Consider the following 18125-nt stretch of genomic DNA (forward strand, 5'->3'; position numbering starts at 1 on the left):
CTGACAGTATGTCTAATCTAATTTTGGTGCCTGAGGCCCAAGGTCACAATTCAGTGATATTTGTAATTGTGCAATGACAATTTGGGGTCTAAAATTTGCATAGATCTGAAACATATCCCATTTTACAAACAGGGTTGCCACCTGAGACCCGGAGACTATGGGTTTCAGCGACGTATCTCCAGGCTACGGGTTTACCGGAAAAATCTCCGGGAGGCGGCTGCATCTCCCCATGTAAATCCCATCTGCGACATCGAATGGCGCCGCGATGCCATGACAAAGGTCTGTCACGGGACAACTTGGCGCCACATCGTCATGGCAACGCACGCCATTTGACATCGCAGAGCCATGCTGACTGGACCTTGCAGGGGGAGATGATGCTGGGAGATGCAGCCAACTCCGGTAAGAGAAATAAATAGATTAAATAAATGTAAAAAGAAAAATGTATTGCAAAAATTCTTCTGGCTAGCCTTCAATAGAAGGTGGCAACCCTGCTTACAAAGCGTCCACTAAAATGGTGCAGGAGGTGTTGCATGGTTGGGAAGTTTTTACTTTATAGCAACACCAGTTACCCAGCGGTAACCTTTATATGAAAGGTGCGTGCTGGGCTTAATTGTAGGAAATCTAAAATACACTTCACAATATTCAGCAATCAGGGTTTCTTTTCCTCAAGCAAATCCTACAAGTTGACAGCAACCCTGCAGGTTCCGGCGACCGTTAGCAGATCTTTATTTTAGTACTGTAATTATTTTATACATGGGAAGATGAGAATAGATATAACATCACAACAATACAGAGGCAGACTTAGTATGCAAAACAAAACATTTGAAAAATAAACATTATTAATGTCTTAAAACTAAAATATTCTGAAAGGCCACATTAAAATAAAATTAAAAAAAAAAAAAGAGGCAGGCCATGAATGTTTCTATTCCTTAGGCCTCGGCCAAGCTCCCCGCTGGCGTGCTGAGGCTCAGGGAAAGCGGGTGCTTTCCCTGGCCTTAGACAGCGCGCCGTCAGGGGGTGTGTCGGGGGCGGGCCAGCGATGTCACGGAGCTGGTTCGCCCTCATTGGGCGAACCGCTCATGTGACCGGCCCTGCGCTCCGGCAAGCGCAAAAATGTAAAATTTGGATAAGACCTACGCTTCCGCAAGCGCGCGGAAGCGTAGGAGAGCCCCTACTAAAGCCGCTCTAATTGCGGCTGTAGGGGCTCAGTGCTGAGCGGAAGCGCGGACTCCGCCAGCAAGCAGCAACCCTTCACGAGGAAAGCGTATGTTTCCTTCATAATACAATTAGGAAGTTTACCATGTCTTGGCCTGTGTCTCGCACACTGTCGTAAGCCGCACTCATTGCATCTGGAGACGACACACAAGACTCCTCGTTCCTCAGCTCCACACCCGCGCTCTCTGCTGCACTTTGATAATTTAGGGACGAAAAATCTTCAAGTCCTGTTACAAACAATGAAACAGTGGGCATTATTAAAAAAAAAAACCCACATATATTGAGAATAAAACCGTCCACAAGCAGCGCTAGCCTAAGTAGTTAATAAGATATGACCTTTAATTCTTTGCTTGTTACAGAGCATTGCCTGTATATGCTGTACTATAACAAGGGTGATGGGATATCAGTATATTTACAAGGTCACACCGAGTATAGACCTAAAGGTTGCAAACATCGGATCCAAGCACATTTGCAACCAGCCTACTCCTCATCCCTTCCTTTCAGATATACAGTATTAGTACACTTAGATTGTAAGCTCTTCGGGTCAGGGACTCCTTTTCCTATTGTTTATGTCTGAAGCGCTTATTCCCATTATGTGTTATAATATTGTCACGTGTATTGGAAAGCGCTATATAAATAAAGATATACATACATAGTACATTGCATGTCACAGACTATGAGTAACGTAACTTGTTTAGTACAGGCTCATGCAGCACAGAAGTGGTACATCACCGGCCATTAACACACAAGCTCTGATCTCTGATGTGGGATTATTAAAAAAAAAAAAACCCCCATTACCAACTTTTTAGGTCCTGGGACAAAACATACAGCTCAACCCTGTTATAACGCGATCCGCTACAACGCAAATCTGCTTATAACAAGCGTGGCTCCTAATTTTTGTATTTATGAATACGTTACAACACGATTATTGGTATCTTAAATACTTTACTGTACAATACATACAATTGTACATTATTTCTAACGCGATCCGCTTATAACGCGATACAGCGTTATAAGGGGGTTGAGCTGTACTAAAATTATTAGCACCCCATAAATTGGTGCCCAGGTCGATTTCTGAGGTGAGATTGTTAAACATCAAAGGGGAAGGCAGTAATATACAGAATAAAGTCATTCAAAATGAATACATAAATAATAATATAGCCAACTCTAATTTTACCGTTTCTTCTTGTCAATGGCGAGCTAAAGACCAGGTCTAAACAATATGCCTATAAACCATGGTCAAAGTTGCAAAAAGAAATAAAAATAACTGTTACTATGCCTGACTTTTACACTGGGAAAAACCTATTAATACCCTATTATAGATCATTGTAAAGTTGTCTGTGAAAAAAAAATGCTGTAGTACTTTGTGGTTGTAAATGATAAAGAAATGGTACTCCATGCTCCATAGCACTATTACACCCAGGCCACTGCTCACATGCATTAAAGAGTGGTCTCTGTAATGGACTCTTGGCTCTACCCCTCTTTTTTCATGCTTAGCGGTACACTGCAGTAGGATGAAGCACTAAAGTGGATCATTAACCCTTGGGTGGCCTAAAATGTGGCCATAAGGTCTGGCACTTCAGGGGCCCTATGACAGTGGCGGGGTCATGACCTTTTATGGTTCGCTTTCCAGGGGAGATCGGATTCTGCGCTCCTATGGAGTAGAAAGCGATTTAGCAAGCAGGGAAACGAAAGAACGCTTTCATTTCCAGCGACGCTGTGATCATGTGATCGCAACGTGCTGGACGGGCTCTGGCATCCTGGTGCAGCCGACCCTTCCGGCACCCGAAGGGCTAAAGGGAGTGGTCCCTCCTACGACCATGATAGGTTGAGAGAAAAAAAATGACGTATTGTTAAATAGCTTGCCGATTCAAGGATATCCCTGCTTCAGCACAGGTGACTCAGTTGTTGACCGAGCCACCTGTGCTGAAGCAGGGATATCCTTAAAACCTGCCCTGCTGGTGACCCTTGAGAACTGGAGTTGGCCACTCCTGGGCTAGTGCGGTTTTTGACCCCATTAGGCGCGACGAAGAGGCAGAATCCAGGAGAGACAAATGAATTTGCCTCTCCAAGCGATGGCCACGTGACGTCAGCGTCACGTGAAGCGGTTCAGCCAATGAGGGCAAACCGTTCGCGTGACGGCCACGTCTCCGCATCGCCTCCTGCCGACACTGCATGTTTAGCATGCACCGCGCAAGGGACGTCACACGGTCGCGCGCACCCTCCAGCAGGCACTATAATCACGGGGGACTCATCCTGCTTGGGGGTGAACTACATTTACAAATCCTGACTGCAGATCCTCCTGTACCTGCTTCCAGGTGATCGCTCCCGTCACTCTCCATTAGATGCTCGTCCAACAGGTTGCTGTCAATTGAAATGTTGTCCAGCGAAAGCTGGGACGGACTTCTCTTCATGTTCTTGTAAGAAACAGACAAGGTAGGCAGGTTGGACGGGCAGCGTTCCTTAGGGTTTCCACTTAACGAAAATACACGAAAATAAATGCTTCAAAATTAATAAAATACAAAAAAAAAAAAATTAAAAAAAAAAAAAAAAAAACTTGTAAAAAAGACACAATAACTACTCGCAAAAAAAAAAGGTAACCAAAAAGTAGCACTGGTAAAGCAAGGAGCCAGGGCAACAATAACAATTTGGACTTTAGGTCCCTGGCAAAGGATTTAAAAGAGGATCTGGAGTTCATCTAGAATGCCAACTGTGAATGGACTAAAGCCCCTAATTCAACATGATTTGAAGTAGTCTTCTTTATGTCAAGGAAGCTTTTAGTCCCTTTCACATGAATGAAGCACAAAAGCTTCCCTGACAAGGAGAAGATGGGTTCCAAATATACTGAGTAGGTTTAACAGCCTAAATTTGACACATTAGGTGGCACTGTGCATGCCCAAATCTAGAATCTGAAATCTGTAGTGTTGAGCACCATACATTTAGATTGTAGGCACTAGGAGGCAGGGACTCATTGCCACCACAAGACAAAATAAGTACGATTATTGCTATTCATTCTGACCTGGGATTTCCACCAGATGAACGTTTATTTGCTAAAATGAAAAGGCAGGTAAATGTATTTTTTTCCCCCGCAACACTATTGTGTATATATACTCAGTACAACCCAAATAATATAGTATGTCAGGACTTATTCATAACCATTGTTACTATGAGGACAATGGGTCATATTTACTAAGCCACTGGTGGGCACAGGGACTTCCCCAGCGGCCCCCAACCTCCACTCTCCTCGGTCCGTTCCTCTTTAACACGTGTGGCCCGTTGCAGAAACATATAGGGGCGGAGCTAAAGGCCACTGGCAGGGAAAGCAAAAAAGAGGCAAGATGAGATGGGGCAAACTGCGAGAGTAGGGGGGGGCATCAAACAGCAAAGACAGGGGAGATGGGAGGCGAGCAGAGACAGGGGAGATGGGAGGCGAGCAGAGGCAGGGGAGATGGGAGGCGAGCAGAGACAGGGGAGATGGGAGGCGATCAGAGACAGGGGAGATGGGAGGCGAGCAGAGACAGGAGAGATGGGAGGCGAGCAGAGACAGGGGAGATGGGCGGCGAGCAGAGACAGGGGAGATGGGCGGCGAGCAGAGACAGGGGAGATGGGAGGCGAGCAGAGACAGGGGAGATGGGAGGCGAGCAGAGACAGGAGAGATGGGAGGCGAGCAGAGACAGGGGAGATGGGCGGCGAGCAGAGACAGGGGAGATGGGCCGCGAGCAGAGACAGGGGAGATGGGCAGCGAGCAGAGACAGGGGAGATGGGAGGCGAGCAGAGACAGGGGAGATGGGAGGCGAGCAGAGACAGGGGAGATGGGAGGCGAGCAGAGACAGGGGAGATGGGAGGCGAGCAGAGACGGGGGAGATGGGCGGCGAGCAGAGACGGGGGAGATGGGCGGTGAGCAGAGACAGGGGAGATGGGCGGCGAGCAGAGACAGGGGAGATGGGCAGCGAGCAGAGACAGGGGAGATGGGCAGCGAGCAGAGACAGGGGAGATGGGCAGCGAGTGAGAGTGGGGAGGGGGGGTCGTTCAGCGAGAGAGAGAGCGGGGAGGGGGGGTCATTTAGCAAGAGAGGAGGGCAGCAAGAGCGACGGAGAGTGGGGGCGTCAAACAACGAAGACAAGTGGTGGAAGGTGGGCAGACGGGGAGGCAGCGAGAAAGTGAGCAGGGGCATCAGCGAGTGAGTGGGCAGCGAGAGAGTGGGCAGCAGTGAGAGAAAGGAGGGGGGGCGACAGTGAGAAAAAGGGGGGCGACAGGGGAAAAGAGATCAGCACAGAGAAGGGGAAGAGATTGATTATCACAGAGAGCGAGAGTAAATAAATATGGGAAAGATGTTGATCCAGGGAGGAATCAGATTGCCGTTATTTGGAGTCGGGAAGGAATTTAATTTTCCCTTATGATGATTCACTGTTTTTTGTTTGCCTTCCTCTGGATCAAAATACTGCAAGTACAAATATACCAGAAGTATCCGTCATCTAAATTTAACATAGGCTGGACTTGATAGACATATGTCTTTTTTCAACCTCATCTACTATGCAACTATGTTATAGCGGTTACATGACAATAGATCAGTGGTGCTCAACGCCAGTCCGCAAGACCCCCAACAACAGGTCAGGTTTTAAGGTTATCCCTGCTTCAGCACAGGTGGCTCACAAATAAGCCACCTGTACTAATGCAGGAATATACTGAAAAACTGACCTATTGGGGGTGGGGGGGGGGGGGGGGGGGCGGGGAGTCTTGAGGACTGGACTTGAGCACCCCTGATTATGTGCAGCCCCTACAGGGGCTGAAGGAAGTATCACCACACCACGTGTGCCCACCACAACAGGTCTTTTGCCATAAGGCACCTTCTGAAGCTAGAGGACACCTCACGCCGCTGGGCTGTAAAGTCTCTGGATAGAGATACAAATCATATTAGCAAATATATATATCATGACAGACCGTTATTCACTCTAGGATAACAAGATGTTGGCGATTAGTTGTGTCAGAATCGAAGAGCGCTTTGGCATTCACGTAGGGATAATGTAATATGGTTTCCTACTTTTTTTTTCATACCTTTCTAGCGACGACGGCTGTTTTTTCTGGATCTCGGGCGCTTGAGGATTGAGAAACAGATCTTCCATGCACTCCTTAGAAATCTGACACTTGTCAGGGTCTTGGCCGTCACTGTGATTTGCTTCCAGTGAATTGATGGGACAGGAAAAAGTTTCATTGCTGTTCATGTCACAGTCTTCTTTAAAGCTACTTGCATCGACATGCTGGCAAGAAGTTTCATCATCTGCTTTCAGTGAGGATCCATCAGTCGCGGCTTCCACATTTGGAGTCCTTTTCAAAATCTCCGTATCGCTAGCCGACTTGGAAAGAAAGTTATCCAACAGCATCATCTTGGCGTGGTCAGGTTTTACGTCAACGCGTACACCAACAGCGTTGTTGATTAGGTCGGCAATGTTCTCGCTTGATATACTTCCTGATGGAAATGCCGTTTTATGGTCTACTGAAGGACTTTCCTCACGAGAGACCGGTGACTTGGAATGGTTCTCTTCTGGCACTGGATGCAACAATAAAGCCACCTCAGCACTTTTCAGCAGGAAACCTAAAGAAATCTTGGTCTCCTGCACCGGCGAACCAGTCACGGCTTCCACATCCTTCCGAAGGTTTTCCAAGACCTGCTTGAGTGACTTCTGCAGCAGTTGTATGAAAACGAATTGGTAATGATTGATTTGCAAGCTCACGTGTTTTTGCATGTGAGCCAGGATATGAATATCTGCATCTGAGGAGCGGTATGCCGAAGGCGCTCCCAAACTGCTGTCCAAGGACTGGGACTTCTGTAACGACGTGTTCAGGCCGTCCGTTTCTGTGCTATAATACTGTTTCAAAAGTTTTTTGCGCTGCAGCCGACCGACAAAGTCAGTGGATTCGCTTTTAGAAAGGCTCACCAAGGGATCGGTATTAGAAACGGTCTGTTTCCGAGACTGTAAAAATCGGACAGGTTGGCATATCCAGACTGAAAACGGAAATGAATCGACAAAACTGATGGGTCTGCCCTTCCCACTTTTCATTCCTTCGTAGTCAATCCAGAACTGCGTGAAATGTATGGCCCAGATGTCTTTAGCAGCAGATGTTTTGAGTGCATTGGTGTCCAACTTTGGAGCAACGTGTCCTTTGTAAATGTCATGCATTTTTGTGTCTTGTTCAAAAGCGTGCCTCTGAAATATTGGATGCAACAGGTCGAAGCTTTCACATGACTTGGGGAAAGCAGTGAACGTTTTAGAAAAGAAGTTATGATCTTTGAAGTCCTGAAATATGGCTTCTAGATCTGAACGTCTGCAGTTTGGCGACTGTCTGGTATTGGTGGCAATCATTTCGGCGGTCTGAACCGAGATGGCAGTGGGCTGATCTTGGTGACAATCTAACTTCTTTTGGGATGGTACGATAAACTGCAAAACAAACATGGATCTGTAAAACTAGACCAGGGGTGGCCAGCTCCAGTCCCCAAGGGCCACCAAGAGGTCAGGTTTTACGGATATCCCTGCTCCAGCACACGTAGCCCAACCTGTGCTGAAGCAGGGATATCCTTAAAACCAGACCTGTTGTTGACGCTTGAGGACTGGACATGGCCACTCCTGCTCTACACACACAATTATATCCCGAGTTTTAACTTCAAGTAAAAGTTTCAACACTGTAAATGTGGACATGTTCAAGCACTATGAAAGTTAAATCCGATATATTTTGCCTACGCGTAACTAAACCACATAAAGTTGAAAGCTTAAGTAATAACCCCTTCAGTGACCTAATGACGTATGAAACAAAGTGCCACCCCAAGGGCCCTTATGATTTACGTGTACTACATCGACAGGGCGGGGAGAGGGGGGTAGAAAAAGTGGGGGGAAACGGCTCCTTCCCTTCACGTGATGTGGTCCAGCGGCTGCAACCCAGAAAGGGTAACGCGATTGTCATGTGATCTAGAAGTGCCGGAGGGTCTATCGCCACGGAGACGGCAGGACCCTCTGGCACTGAAGGGTTAAAACAACAGTGCAAATTGTACCTGCAGTAAAACTGAGACAAGCTTAAAATTACCTTTAACATGAGTCCATCTACCCTAACATCAACATGCTCATCCGATTTAGAACTGTCATTTAGCTTGTACATGGCCATAAACTGATCAAGACTTTGTCCTAAATCCAATACAAATTGGTTCAGCCATAGAATACTTTTCTCATCCACAGTTAACTGTAGCGCATTCAGCTGTACATATAGGTTGGAACTTGGAACTGACAATAAAAAGAAAAAAAAAGAGAGGTTACACCAAAACACTTCAATTTCAAATAAAGACCTAACCAAGCTAACAATGTTTACTATTCACCGGCATAGCGTTGAGCTTGTGATATCATTTGGAAATACCGCAAGGAACCACACAACAGTGCATATAAGAGCAGCACAATCATATCAATGCAGGAATTTCAATTTACAGTAACGTAACATCCACAGCTTTTCAGTACTAAACTATATTTGAAGGTTACCCGTCAGCAAGAAATGTAAATGGAAAGAAAGTTAATAAGAGCACATATTTCCCAATCCTTTTACCTTTGTGGAAACACCTACGACTTTGTTGTCAAATCTTATCTGAATCCTGTCTAGGACCGACGCATAGTTCGTTTTTCAAACATATGTGATATCAAATAATTAGGTACAATAACGAAGCAGTTTAAATGCCAGACTGAAGCATATCGTTTAGGAACGTCACTTTATATGGCTCATTTTCAACTGTACTGTAATTCATTTCTGAACCCCTTCAGTCTACATCTGCGTCGCCCCAAAGGCGGACGTCTGTAAGGGTTCCCCAAAAACTGTTCCCCTCTGCTCAGAACCAGCGTGCTAAGAGTTATCTGGGATTTCTTGCTACTACAGTGTTTCTCAACTCTACCCCCTGCAGTGTTTATGACTGGACAAACAAATTTCAAAGCCCAGCTGAATTATCTCAGAACGTCTTCACTCTACATCTGCGTTGCCCCAAAAGGCAGACAGCCGTTGGCGGCAGCCGAAGGGTATCCGCTGTTTACTGCAATTTGGTAACGTTACAGCTGCTCTACAGCTTCTGAAACTCACCAACCCTCTCACCCCTGTACCCAATGTCTACTTCCCCTGCCTATAGATAGTAATCTGGAGGCAGGGACTCTTCTACCATCACATAGCAGGCATATGCTACCTCTTGTAAAACAATTATTATCCTGTCTGTAAATGTTACTTGTGCCCATAATCATATCTCTAACTGTCCATTAAATATCTGTAAACTGAATGTGTAAAACCTTTGTTCGTTTTATTATAACCCTGGCTTTTCCCGTCTGTCGCTTGTGAAACAGAATACATTTATTTAATTGCAGTTGCTCTCAAATGGCCTGTAAAGTATTACAATGCCTCTTAAGTGGAGGCCTGGATTTACTGAAAAAATAAAATGATTATGTGCCAAAAAAGGTGGAATAGTAGGTGTGTACTTCCGAGTGGTAGAAATCCCATAAAGCAGCAAGCTCTCCCATCAACTCCTCTTCCACCCCCCCCCCCCCCCCCCCCAAACCAGAAATTGACTAAATTAGCCACAAAATTATAGATCTTACTTGGGAAATTCTTTTCATCTGGGAAGTAATATTCAGTGAATTCAATATGAATGGCAGACATTTCCGGTGGTAGATACAAGCTCTTCTTATTGCAGGAAATCAATGTTTTAGGGGAAGAACGACACTGATCTGCTGTAGAAACCTGAAGAACAAAAAAAAAGACATCCGTTTTTACTCTGTAAATCCTACTTGATATGACTCCGTCTCATCCCAGTAAGGAAGGTATTGGTTGCTTGCAGAAATCATCCTATTAAAGCCAGCAGCTATATCCAGTGGCCATACAAGTGGAAGTTGTATTGTGACATAAGTCAAGAAGCTCAGTCGTGTGATGTACCCTTGAAACATAGTGCTAGGCCCGTCTTCAGATACATGGGACATCTGGATGGTCAATCAAGACCTACCGAGTTAGTGAATAACGGTTAACAATTGTTTCAAGAATCCACAATGTTTACGAAACAACATGCATTGTTTGATTGAAACTACCACGTATGTCGACGAATCTGGCTGTAGTTACCTGTGAATGGGTGGTACATTTTAAGAAGATATTGATCTGCTTTTTCATGATGAATCATGGCATTTTTGAAAATGCCGTGATACCCTTTTATTGAGCACACGTGACTTTTCCCTATAGTGGTTTGTGATGGTTTTACAACTACAGTACCTCTAGATTGTGTTATACAGGCAGTCCTCAGTTATCCGACACAATGCGTTACTCAAAATGGCGTTGTATAGCGAAACGTTGTAAAGCGAAACACGTTTTCCCATAGGAACACTGTTTAAATGAAAGGTTCCGTTCCTGAAGGCATTTTTAACACTAAAATACACCAAATATTGTACGCAGACAATAAGATATGCAGCACACACAAATTATATAGTGTATATACTGTATTATACATGTAATATAACATAATAAATAATATATTATATAGTATAATATAATATTATATAGTATAATATAATATTATATATATGCTCTTACGATGCTTTGCAACGTTGTTTGTGTATGTGTGTATATCACATACACATAAATAACACAAAGAAAAGTGCTTAGGCGCAATAAAATAAACATACACAAACAACTTTGCAAAGCTCCATAAGAGCGTTGGATAAGCCATTTTGGCGCTGTAAAAATGAACATAGGTATGCATTGCACAGCGTTGGATAAGCCATTCGTTGTAAAGCGAAGCGTTGTAAAACGAGGACTGCCTGTATAGTACGTTTTAATAAAGTGACATTGGCATTGTTATAAGCACAAATTTGGTGAATACGCCTGAATTGATAACAGCAGGTGGTGAAGTGAACACATCTCAAATTAGCAACTTTACTCCTGAGTCCCATGGTGCTTATTAACTCGATGCACCGATCAAAAATACTGACAAAGCAGTAGATGCCACAATTAGTATGGGAAATTAAAATCTTGTTCAACTTTATAGTTGTGACTAATTCCACCTACATAGGAACTGCCAAACTCAGATCAGCCCAAACTGCTCATGAAGTGTCATTATATTCGGTCTCCAACAGTGGCAAGAATTGGAAGCAACTGGGGGTTGGATAGGGGGGGGGGTGCAGTACAGCAGGGGTTCTCAACTCCAGTCCTCAAAACTCCTCAACAGGTAAAGTTCCTAGGATATCCCTGCTTCAGTACAGATGGCTCAATCAGTCCCATGCTTAAGCACAGGTAGATCAATCAGTCCTGAAGTAGTGATAGCCTTAAAACCTGACCTGTTGGAGGGTCCTGAGGATAGGACTTGAGAACCTATGACTCACTACCTACCTCCAGCATTAGGAGCAAAGCACAGCAGTTACTGTACATGTGCCTATCTACAGCCACTACAGACATTTTATGAATAGGGCAGCACAGTTAAAATTATGAATGCTATTTACTGTCATAACATCCTTTGGTAATAAGCTTCATAGCTTTATTATGTGCCAAGTTAAAAAGTGTTTCACTGCCATTTATAAAACCAATTAAATGAATGATTTCATCTGATGTTGACTGGTCCTTGTATTATGGGAGTCTGAATAGTGCTTCCCTATTTCTTCTATCTACGCCATTAAAGATTATGTCAAGATGTCACTTGGCGTCCCGATGTCACGGCAACACGGCGTCATTTGATGCCGCGCAGCCATCTTTATGGGAGCTGTTTCGGAAACACGCAAGTTGCTGGGGAAGAATCAGGAGACTGCCGGGAGACGCCGCACCAAGCCGCCGGTATCACTCGCAACCATGTAAAATGAAGGGGAGGGGGGGGTTTAAAATTTGCCGAGTCCTGTATACAATACACACACACACACACACACACACACAAAAGGATAAAGGTGCGCAAATGATCAATATAAGACAATAAAATCGATGTCCCTAGGTGCTGCCACAGTGTCTTAGGTCTCACAGATAGACCAAACTAAAACATGAGACATAAACAGACATAGGGCGAGTAGACAGTGGATGGTAGTCACAGAGAATACAAAACTATTATAAATGTTCCTGGTAGGATGTAAGCATAGAGTCCCCACTCAATGATCCTGTAAATGATGGAAAAAGAACCAATATGGTGAAGTACTGTGAGATGAGGTTTATAACGCAAGAGACAAAAAGCTACTTACAATGTAGCAGGTAAAAATAGACAATGTGGGTGTATGCCACCGCACGGGCAATAGTCCTCTAAATTGTATACCGTGCTGAGGCAGGTAGAAGGTACTGAGGCACTACAGGGGTTACCTTAAGCATAAAGTTACAGCCCTACGCATTTCATTCCGATCAACGGAACTTCATCAGGGGTAACTCCTGATGAACTTAATCAGATTACCCATGATGAAGTTCCGTTGATCAGAACGAAACGCGTAGGGTTGTTGTAACTTTATGCTTAAGGTAACCCCTGTAGTGCCTTATCACGGTATACAATTTAGAGGACTATTGTTGTGGGACCCGGATAGCTGGATCAGCTGGAGCTGACTTTCTCACTATCCTCTGACGTCACTGAAACGGGGCCAAGTAAACATTGCGTGATTCATCCACTGGAGTCGAGCTGATCACACAGGTGCACAGGGGAGGAGAGGGAGACGCCGGCATTTCCTTTCCGATTGCCCGTGCGGTGGCATACACCCACATTGTCTATTTTTGCCTGCTACATTGTAAGTAGCTTTTTGTCTTTTGCGTTATAAACCTCATCTTACAGTACTTCACCATATTGGTTCTTTTTCCATCATTTACAGGATCGTTCTGAGTGGGGACTCTACACTTACATCCTATCAGGAACATTTATGATAGTTTGTATTCACAGTGACTACCATCCACTGTGTCTACATGTTGCGCCCTATGTGTAACTAGTGTGTATGTGTGTGTATACACACACTATAATAGATTATGCCATCTTAATCTTACACTTACCACCAAGTTGTTAAGGTTAAAGCAGCAGTTCAAGCAATATCCTACTTGTGTGTTTTTAATAAATTAGTTCTGTACTATGAGAAAATACTTGTAGCATTTAAAAAATAAAAAATAAATGTTTTAAAGACATTTTTAATGTTTCTAATGTAGAAAGCATTTCCAAAGTGACAGCCCCCTTCCCCTTCTGATAGGCTCTGGCACATGAGCCCCGCCCTCTCTCTAGCAGTGCACCAATTGTATCTAGTAACTGCCCAGTCAATCATACTCCAAAAACTAAATTGTCCAAAATGTTGTGCAAGAACTGAATTAAATAGCCCCGCGCAAGCTATTGATTACAGGAGAACGGATCGATCTGCAGCTTAGCTAATCACTTGTCAGTGTGCAGATTGTATTGATGCACATATTAAATGGGGAAAAAATATATAATTAAAAAAAAAACTGCAACTTTAATAAAATAATTTCAAGAAAAGTTTGAATAATATTGAAATTAACCAAAGAAAATGAAACGGGAAAACCATGTACCTGGTAAATGTTCAAGTCAGCAAGCCTAACCACAAAAGAACTGGACATTAGCTTTGACTTAGGTTGTTCTCCAGCTGCAGTGGGCGACGACCCTTTCACAGTCTGTTCGGTAGCTGTAAAAATAAAAAGGAAGAAAACCGTGGACTATAGTTAAACTAAACTAAAGCAATTCCATCAACTGTTAGCCATTCAATCAATTGGTGTTTCAGCAGTTAGAGCAAAACTAGCGTAAAAAACATGCAATGTTGGTTACCTACTTTAATTGGTTAGGAGTTTCCAGTAGCAAATCTTATAAAGAATACTATAAATCTGGGTGTAATTCTGAAAAACCTCAATAACCGAGATCCATGCTCGCCATCATCGGAATAAAACAGGGCCGTTAAGAAAAAGCAGTGTTACAAGACTCACAATTATCTCCCAAGTCCTGTCATTTACTTTGGTCAAGCTATCCTAAGAAGCCTTTCCCTCTGCTCTGCTCTGCAACAGGTTGGTCTTTTTTACCTGCTTTCAATACAGGCATACCCCGGTTTAAGGACACTCACGAGTAAGGACATATCGCCCAATAGGCAAATGGCAGCTTGCGCGTGCGCCTGTCAGCACGTCCTGAACAGCAATACCAGCTCCCTACCTGTACTGAAGCTGTGCGCAAGCGGGGAGACTATAGAGCCTGTTACAAATGCGTTATTTACATCAGTTATGCACGTATATGATGATTGCAGTACAGTACATGCATCGATAAGTGGGAAAAAGATAGTGCTTCACTTTAAGTATATTTTTGCTTTACATACATGCTCTGGTCCCATTGCGTACGTTAATGCGGGGTATGCCTGTATTGTTCTCTCCCATGCTTATTTTTTTTTTTTAACGAGGTCAACACAGCCCTTGCAGTGGAAACTCGCCCACGTCAAAACCTGAACTAAACATATGATCTGCAGCATCAAAATAATGCAGAGAATAAAAACCACGCACCCAAGTACGAACCACGAGCCAGGAGTAGTTCTTGGTCTAGTGTTTTGTTAGTTTCATTTACCAACGGTTACCTTAACCCCTACACGTTCTTCTTGCATGATTTCTTAGCCTCAAGGCTTTTTATACCACACCTCCAATGCGTTCTAGTTCTGGGGTGGCCAACTCCAATCCTGAAGGGCCACCAACAGGTCAGGTTTTCAGGATATCCCTGCTTCAGGACAGGTGGCTCAGTCTGAGCCACCTGTGCTGAAGCAGGGATATGCTGAAATCCTGACCTCTCGGAGTTGGCCACTTTTGTCCTAGTCTATCAAGCTAAAGCTTCTCTAATAATCTGCAAGTGTATATATATATATTTATGTATCACGTTACAGTGCAGCACGTTAATATTATGGGGTACGCATTTACCCCAGAACAAGCAGCACACTTTGGAAAATTCAACATTCACCTTTTTGTCATTCACATTGTTTTTGGGATGCAGTGTTTTGATTGTGGAGGTAAAAAAGCCTAATATTTCTTATTCTATAATTATAGTCATTCTGTAATATGGTTATTATCACCTATTTATAAGGCTCCAATAAATTCCACACCAAAGTACAACGGTAAGGAGCTCACAGTCTAAAAGGAAGGGGAGAGTGGAACGCACAAGGCATGGTGAGGGTAAGGGGTCAGTGCAACTCGAAATGCCCCTCACCAGGAAACTAGTGGTCAGGATGCTCAACGCTTTATAGTAGAGGCAGAAAGAGAAAGCGTGAGGATACCAGGAGGCACTTTGACATGTGTAGTGGGTATCACAGTCACCAGTTAGGAAGAGCCATCGGTGAGAAGAGGCCCAGGTAACGTTGTGGCTGCAGGAGTAGGAGGGGATATGTGAAAGGTGGAGGAAATGATGTCTGGAAAAAAACAGCATCTTTCCCTCACAAAATACGCTTTCCTCTCTCCTAATTTGCCTAAACTTTTACCCTTAAAGCAGCAATCACTGCTTCTAGCGATTTTTATTTTTAAACCTGCAAAAAACAGGGGGGTCTCCGGAGTCGCTCTGTGGAATAGCTACGTCCATCGGGCACCCAAAAGGTTAAGCAAGAAGACAATTGGAGTATTTTCTTAAATGGACGTTGATAACATAGTGAAGAGTAGAATACTTCATAGGCTGCAATACCTGGTTTCCTATGGTGTCCTATTAAATTAATATTTCCTATGGTGTCCTATTAAAAAGGTATTACAGCTTACGAAAGTATCTTACTCTTTCTGGGGCTAATACGACTACTAGCACCATTCAACGAAAACAGTGAAGGAACATACATGTTAGAAAGCCATTAAATAATCTGCACGTACAGTTTCAGTAACATACCTGTTGGTCCTTGCTGCTGAGACACATTGGGTACAGACTTTGTAGGTGATCCAGAATTGTGATCCTTAACAGCTTGTTTAAGCATCTCCATGTTGCATTTAAACTCATGCAGTAATTCCTGTGCCCATGAACATCTTGTTTTTGTGGCATCGCCATAATACATCCAGTGGCTGCAGCCGTCCCCTGCAGATATAGCAGAAGCTCTGTTTAACAAACTAGAATATATATATATGTGTAAACAGAATGTTCTACTAGGTATTGAAATGAAACTTGTCTGATTGAGACTGTTTGGTTGCTATATCACAATACAGTATATTGTGCCCCGTTTTATTGCATGCGTGTATTATAGATTCACTTAAATTGTAAGCCCTTCGAGGCTGGGACTCCTTTTCCTATTGTTTTATATCTGAAACACTTATTCCCTTATGTGTTATAATATTATGTCATATGTATTACTGCTGTACGGTGCTACATAAAGATATACATACATTATAAAAATACAATATTGTACAAAAAGGAATACTGCCACAAACATGTCATGCAATGTCCTGGGGTCATCTTTGATGCTGATCTCTCCTGCATTCCATCACAAAGTCCTGCTGCCGCCTCCACGTACGAAATATCGTCAAGATACGCCATTTTCTCACTCATGATGCAACCAAAATCCTAATGCACTCCCTCATGTCCCGCCTCGATTACTGCGATCTTCTCTTAGTTGACATTCCCCTTGTCCGCCTGTCTCAACTCCAATCCATCCAAAATGTTGCTGCCAGACTCATCTACCTCACTCACCGCTCCACTTCTGCTGCTCCGCTAAGCATATGCCTACACTGGCTTCCCATAGCCTCTAGAATTACATTTAAAACCTTAGTAATGACTTACAAAGGTTTCAACGACACTGCCCCTCACCCCTCCCTTACATCCCAGCCCTCACCACAAACACATGCCTACATGCTCCCTACCTTCTGCCCTGGACATCTGCCTTTTCCCCCCTTATTACCTCCAAGACTTCTCCCGTGCTGCCCCCTCTCTCTGGAATTCCCTACCAGGTACCAGACTCTCCCCCAGCTTTCAGATGTTTAAAAACTGCCGGAAAACTCAACTTTTCAAAGAAGCCTATCACGCATACCCCTAACATTTAACTCCCTTCCCACCCCACTGGGACCAGCTGTGTGTGACAGAATCAACCTCCACCCTATGTAAACACCCCCCTCCCCCCCACCCTAAAAAAAAAAATCCTTAGTGGCTTCAGCTGTCAGAGTAGGTCATATTCTAACCCAGCAGTGCGCAAAGTGGGGGGCGTAAGATTTTTTTGGGGGGGCGCGGGCGGCTGTAGGAGCCCCACACTCTTCCCCCAAGGCATTACATTAAATGCCGGGGATCGCGTGAGGCCTGTGCAACGCTATACTTACCTCGTCTCTGCCGGCGTCAGGACTCGTGTCCATGGCAACGCGGCGTCAAATGACGCCGCTTGGTCATGTGACATCACACGCATCAAATGACGCTGCGGTTCACGTGACATGAGCCAGCGGCGTCATTTGATGCCGCGCAAGGTAAGGGGGGGGCACATCACCGGAGGTGAAGAGGCAGAGGGGGCGCTGGAAAAAAAGTTTGCGCGCCACTGTTCTAACCTGAGCAAAACATCATCCTACAATAAGCAGCCACCTAACCTTGTTTCACCATTGTCCTGCATTCTCTCTAGACTGTAAGCTTTCACAAGCAGGGCCCTCATTGCCTCACTCTGTTTGTGCATATTTGTCCTCGTCTGTATGTAATCCTTCATGTTTTTTAAATATGCATATCTCTGTACCCCATTCTACCGGGCTGTGGAATATGTTGGCGCTTCACAAATAAATGATAATAATAATAAAAGATATGAAGATAATTATAGATGAGAAGAGAATTGCTTACTATGCAATATATAGGTATGTACATGCATTAATACTTTGGACTATAAATTACTTTGTTAAAGGAAAATTATATATCTCCCTCTGACCCATAACCCTGCCGTTTGGTTTTAAAACTATATACAAGAATCCAAGTACAACCCTTTTTAGCCGAGCCTCTAATT

General features: G+C 44.1%; 1 protein-coding gene across 3 annotated transcripts in view; it reads right to left on the reverse strand.

Annotated features, from left to right (window-relative positions):
* Window positions 1-18125, reverse strand: part of BLTP3B (bridge-like lipid transfer protein family member 3B) — a 66037-nt gene that overhangs the window by 16121 nt on the left and 31791 nt on the right. For 2 of the 3 annotated variants that reach the window (XM_075602226.1, XM_075602225.1), the window contains 7 exons: window positions 16055-16237; window positions 13738-13850; window positions 9828-9969; window positions 8293-8486; window positions 6271-7652; window positions 3524-3690; window positions 1300-1442 (listed from right to left, as the gene is read on the reverse strand). In XM_075602226.1, coding sequence (XP_075458341.1) covers window positions 1300-1442; window positions 3524-3690; window positions 6271-7652; window positions 8293-8486; window positions 9828-9969; window positions 13738-13850; window positions 16055-16237 — 2324 coding nt within the window. Of the gene's footprint in view, window positions 1-1299; window positions 1443-3523; window positions 3691-6270; window positions 7653-8292; window positions 8487-9827; window positions 9970-13737; window positions 13851-16054; window positions 16238-18125 lie in introns of those variants that run through there. The other variant, XM_075602227.1, reaches the window with a different exon arrangement.

Source organism: Ascaphus truei, chromosome 5, assembly GCF_040206685.1.
Source record: "Ascaphus truei isolate aAscTru1 chromosome 5, aAscTru1.hap1, whole genome shotgun sequence".
Lineage (NCBI taxonomy): Eukaryota > Metazoa > Chordata > Amphibia > Anura > Ascaphidae > Ascaphus > Ascaphus truei.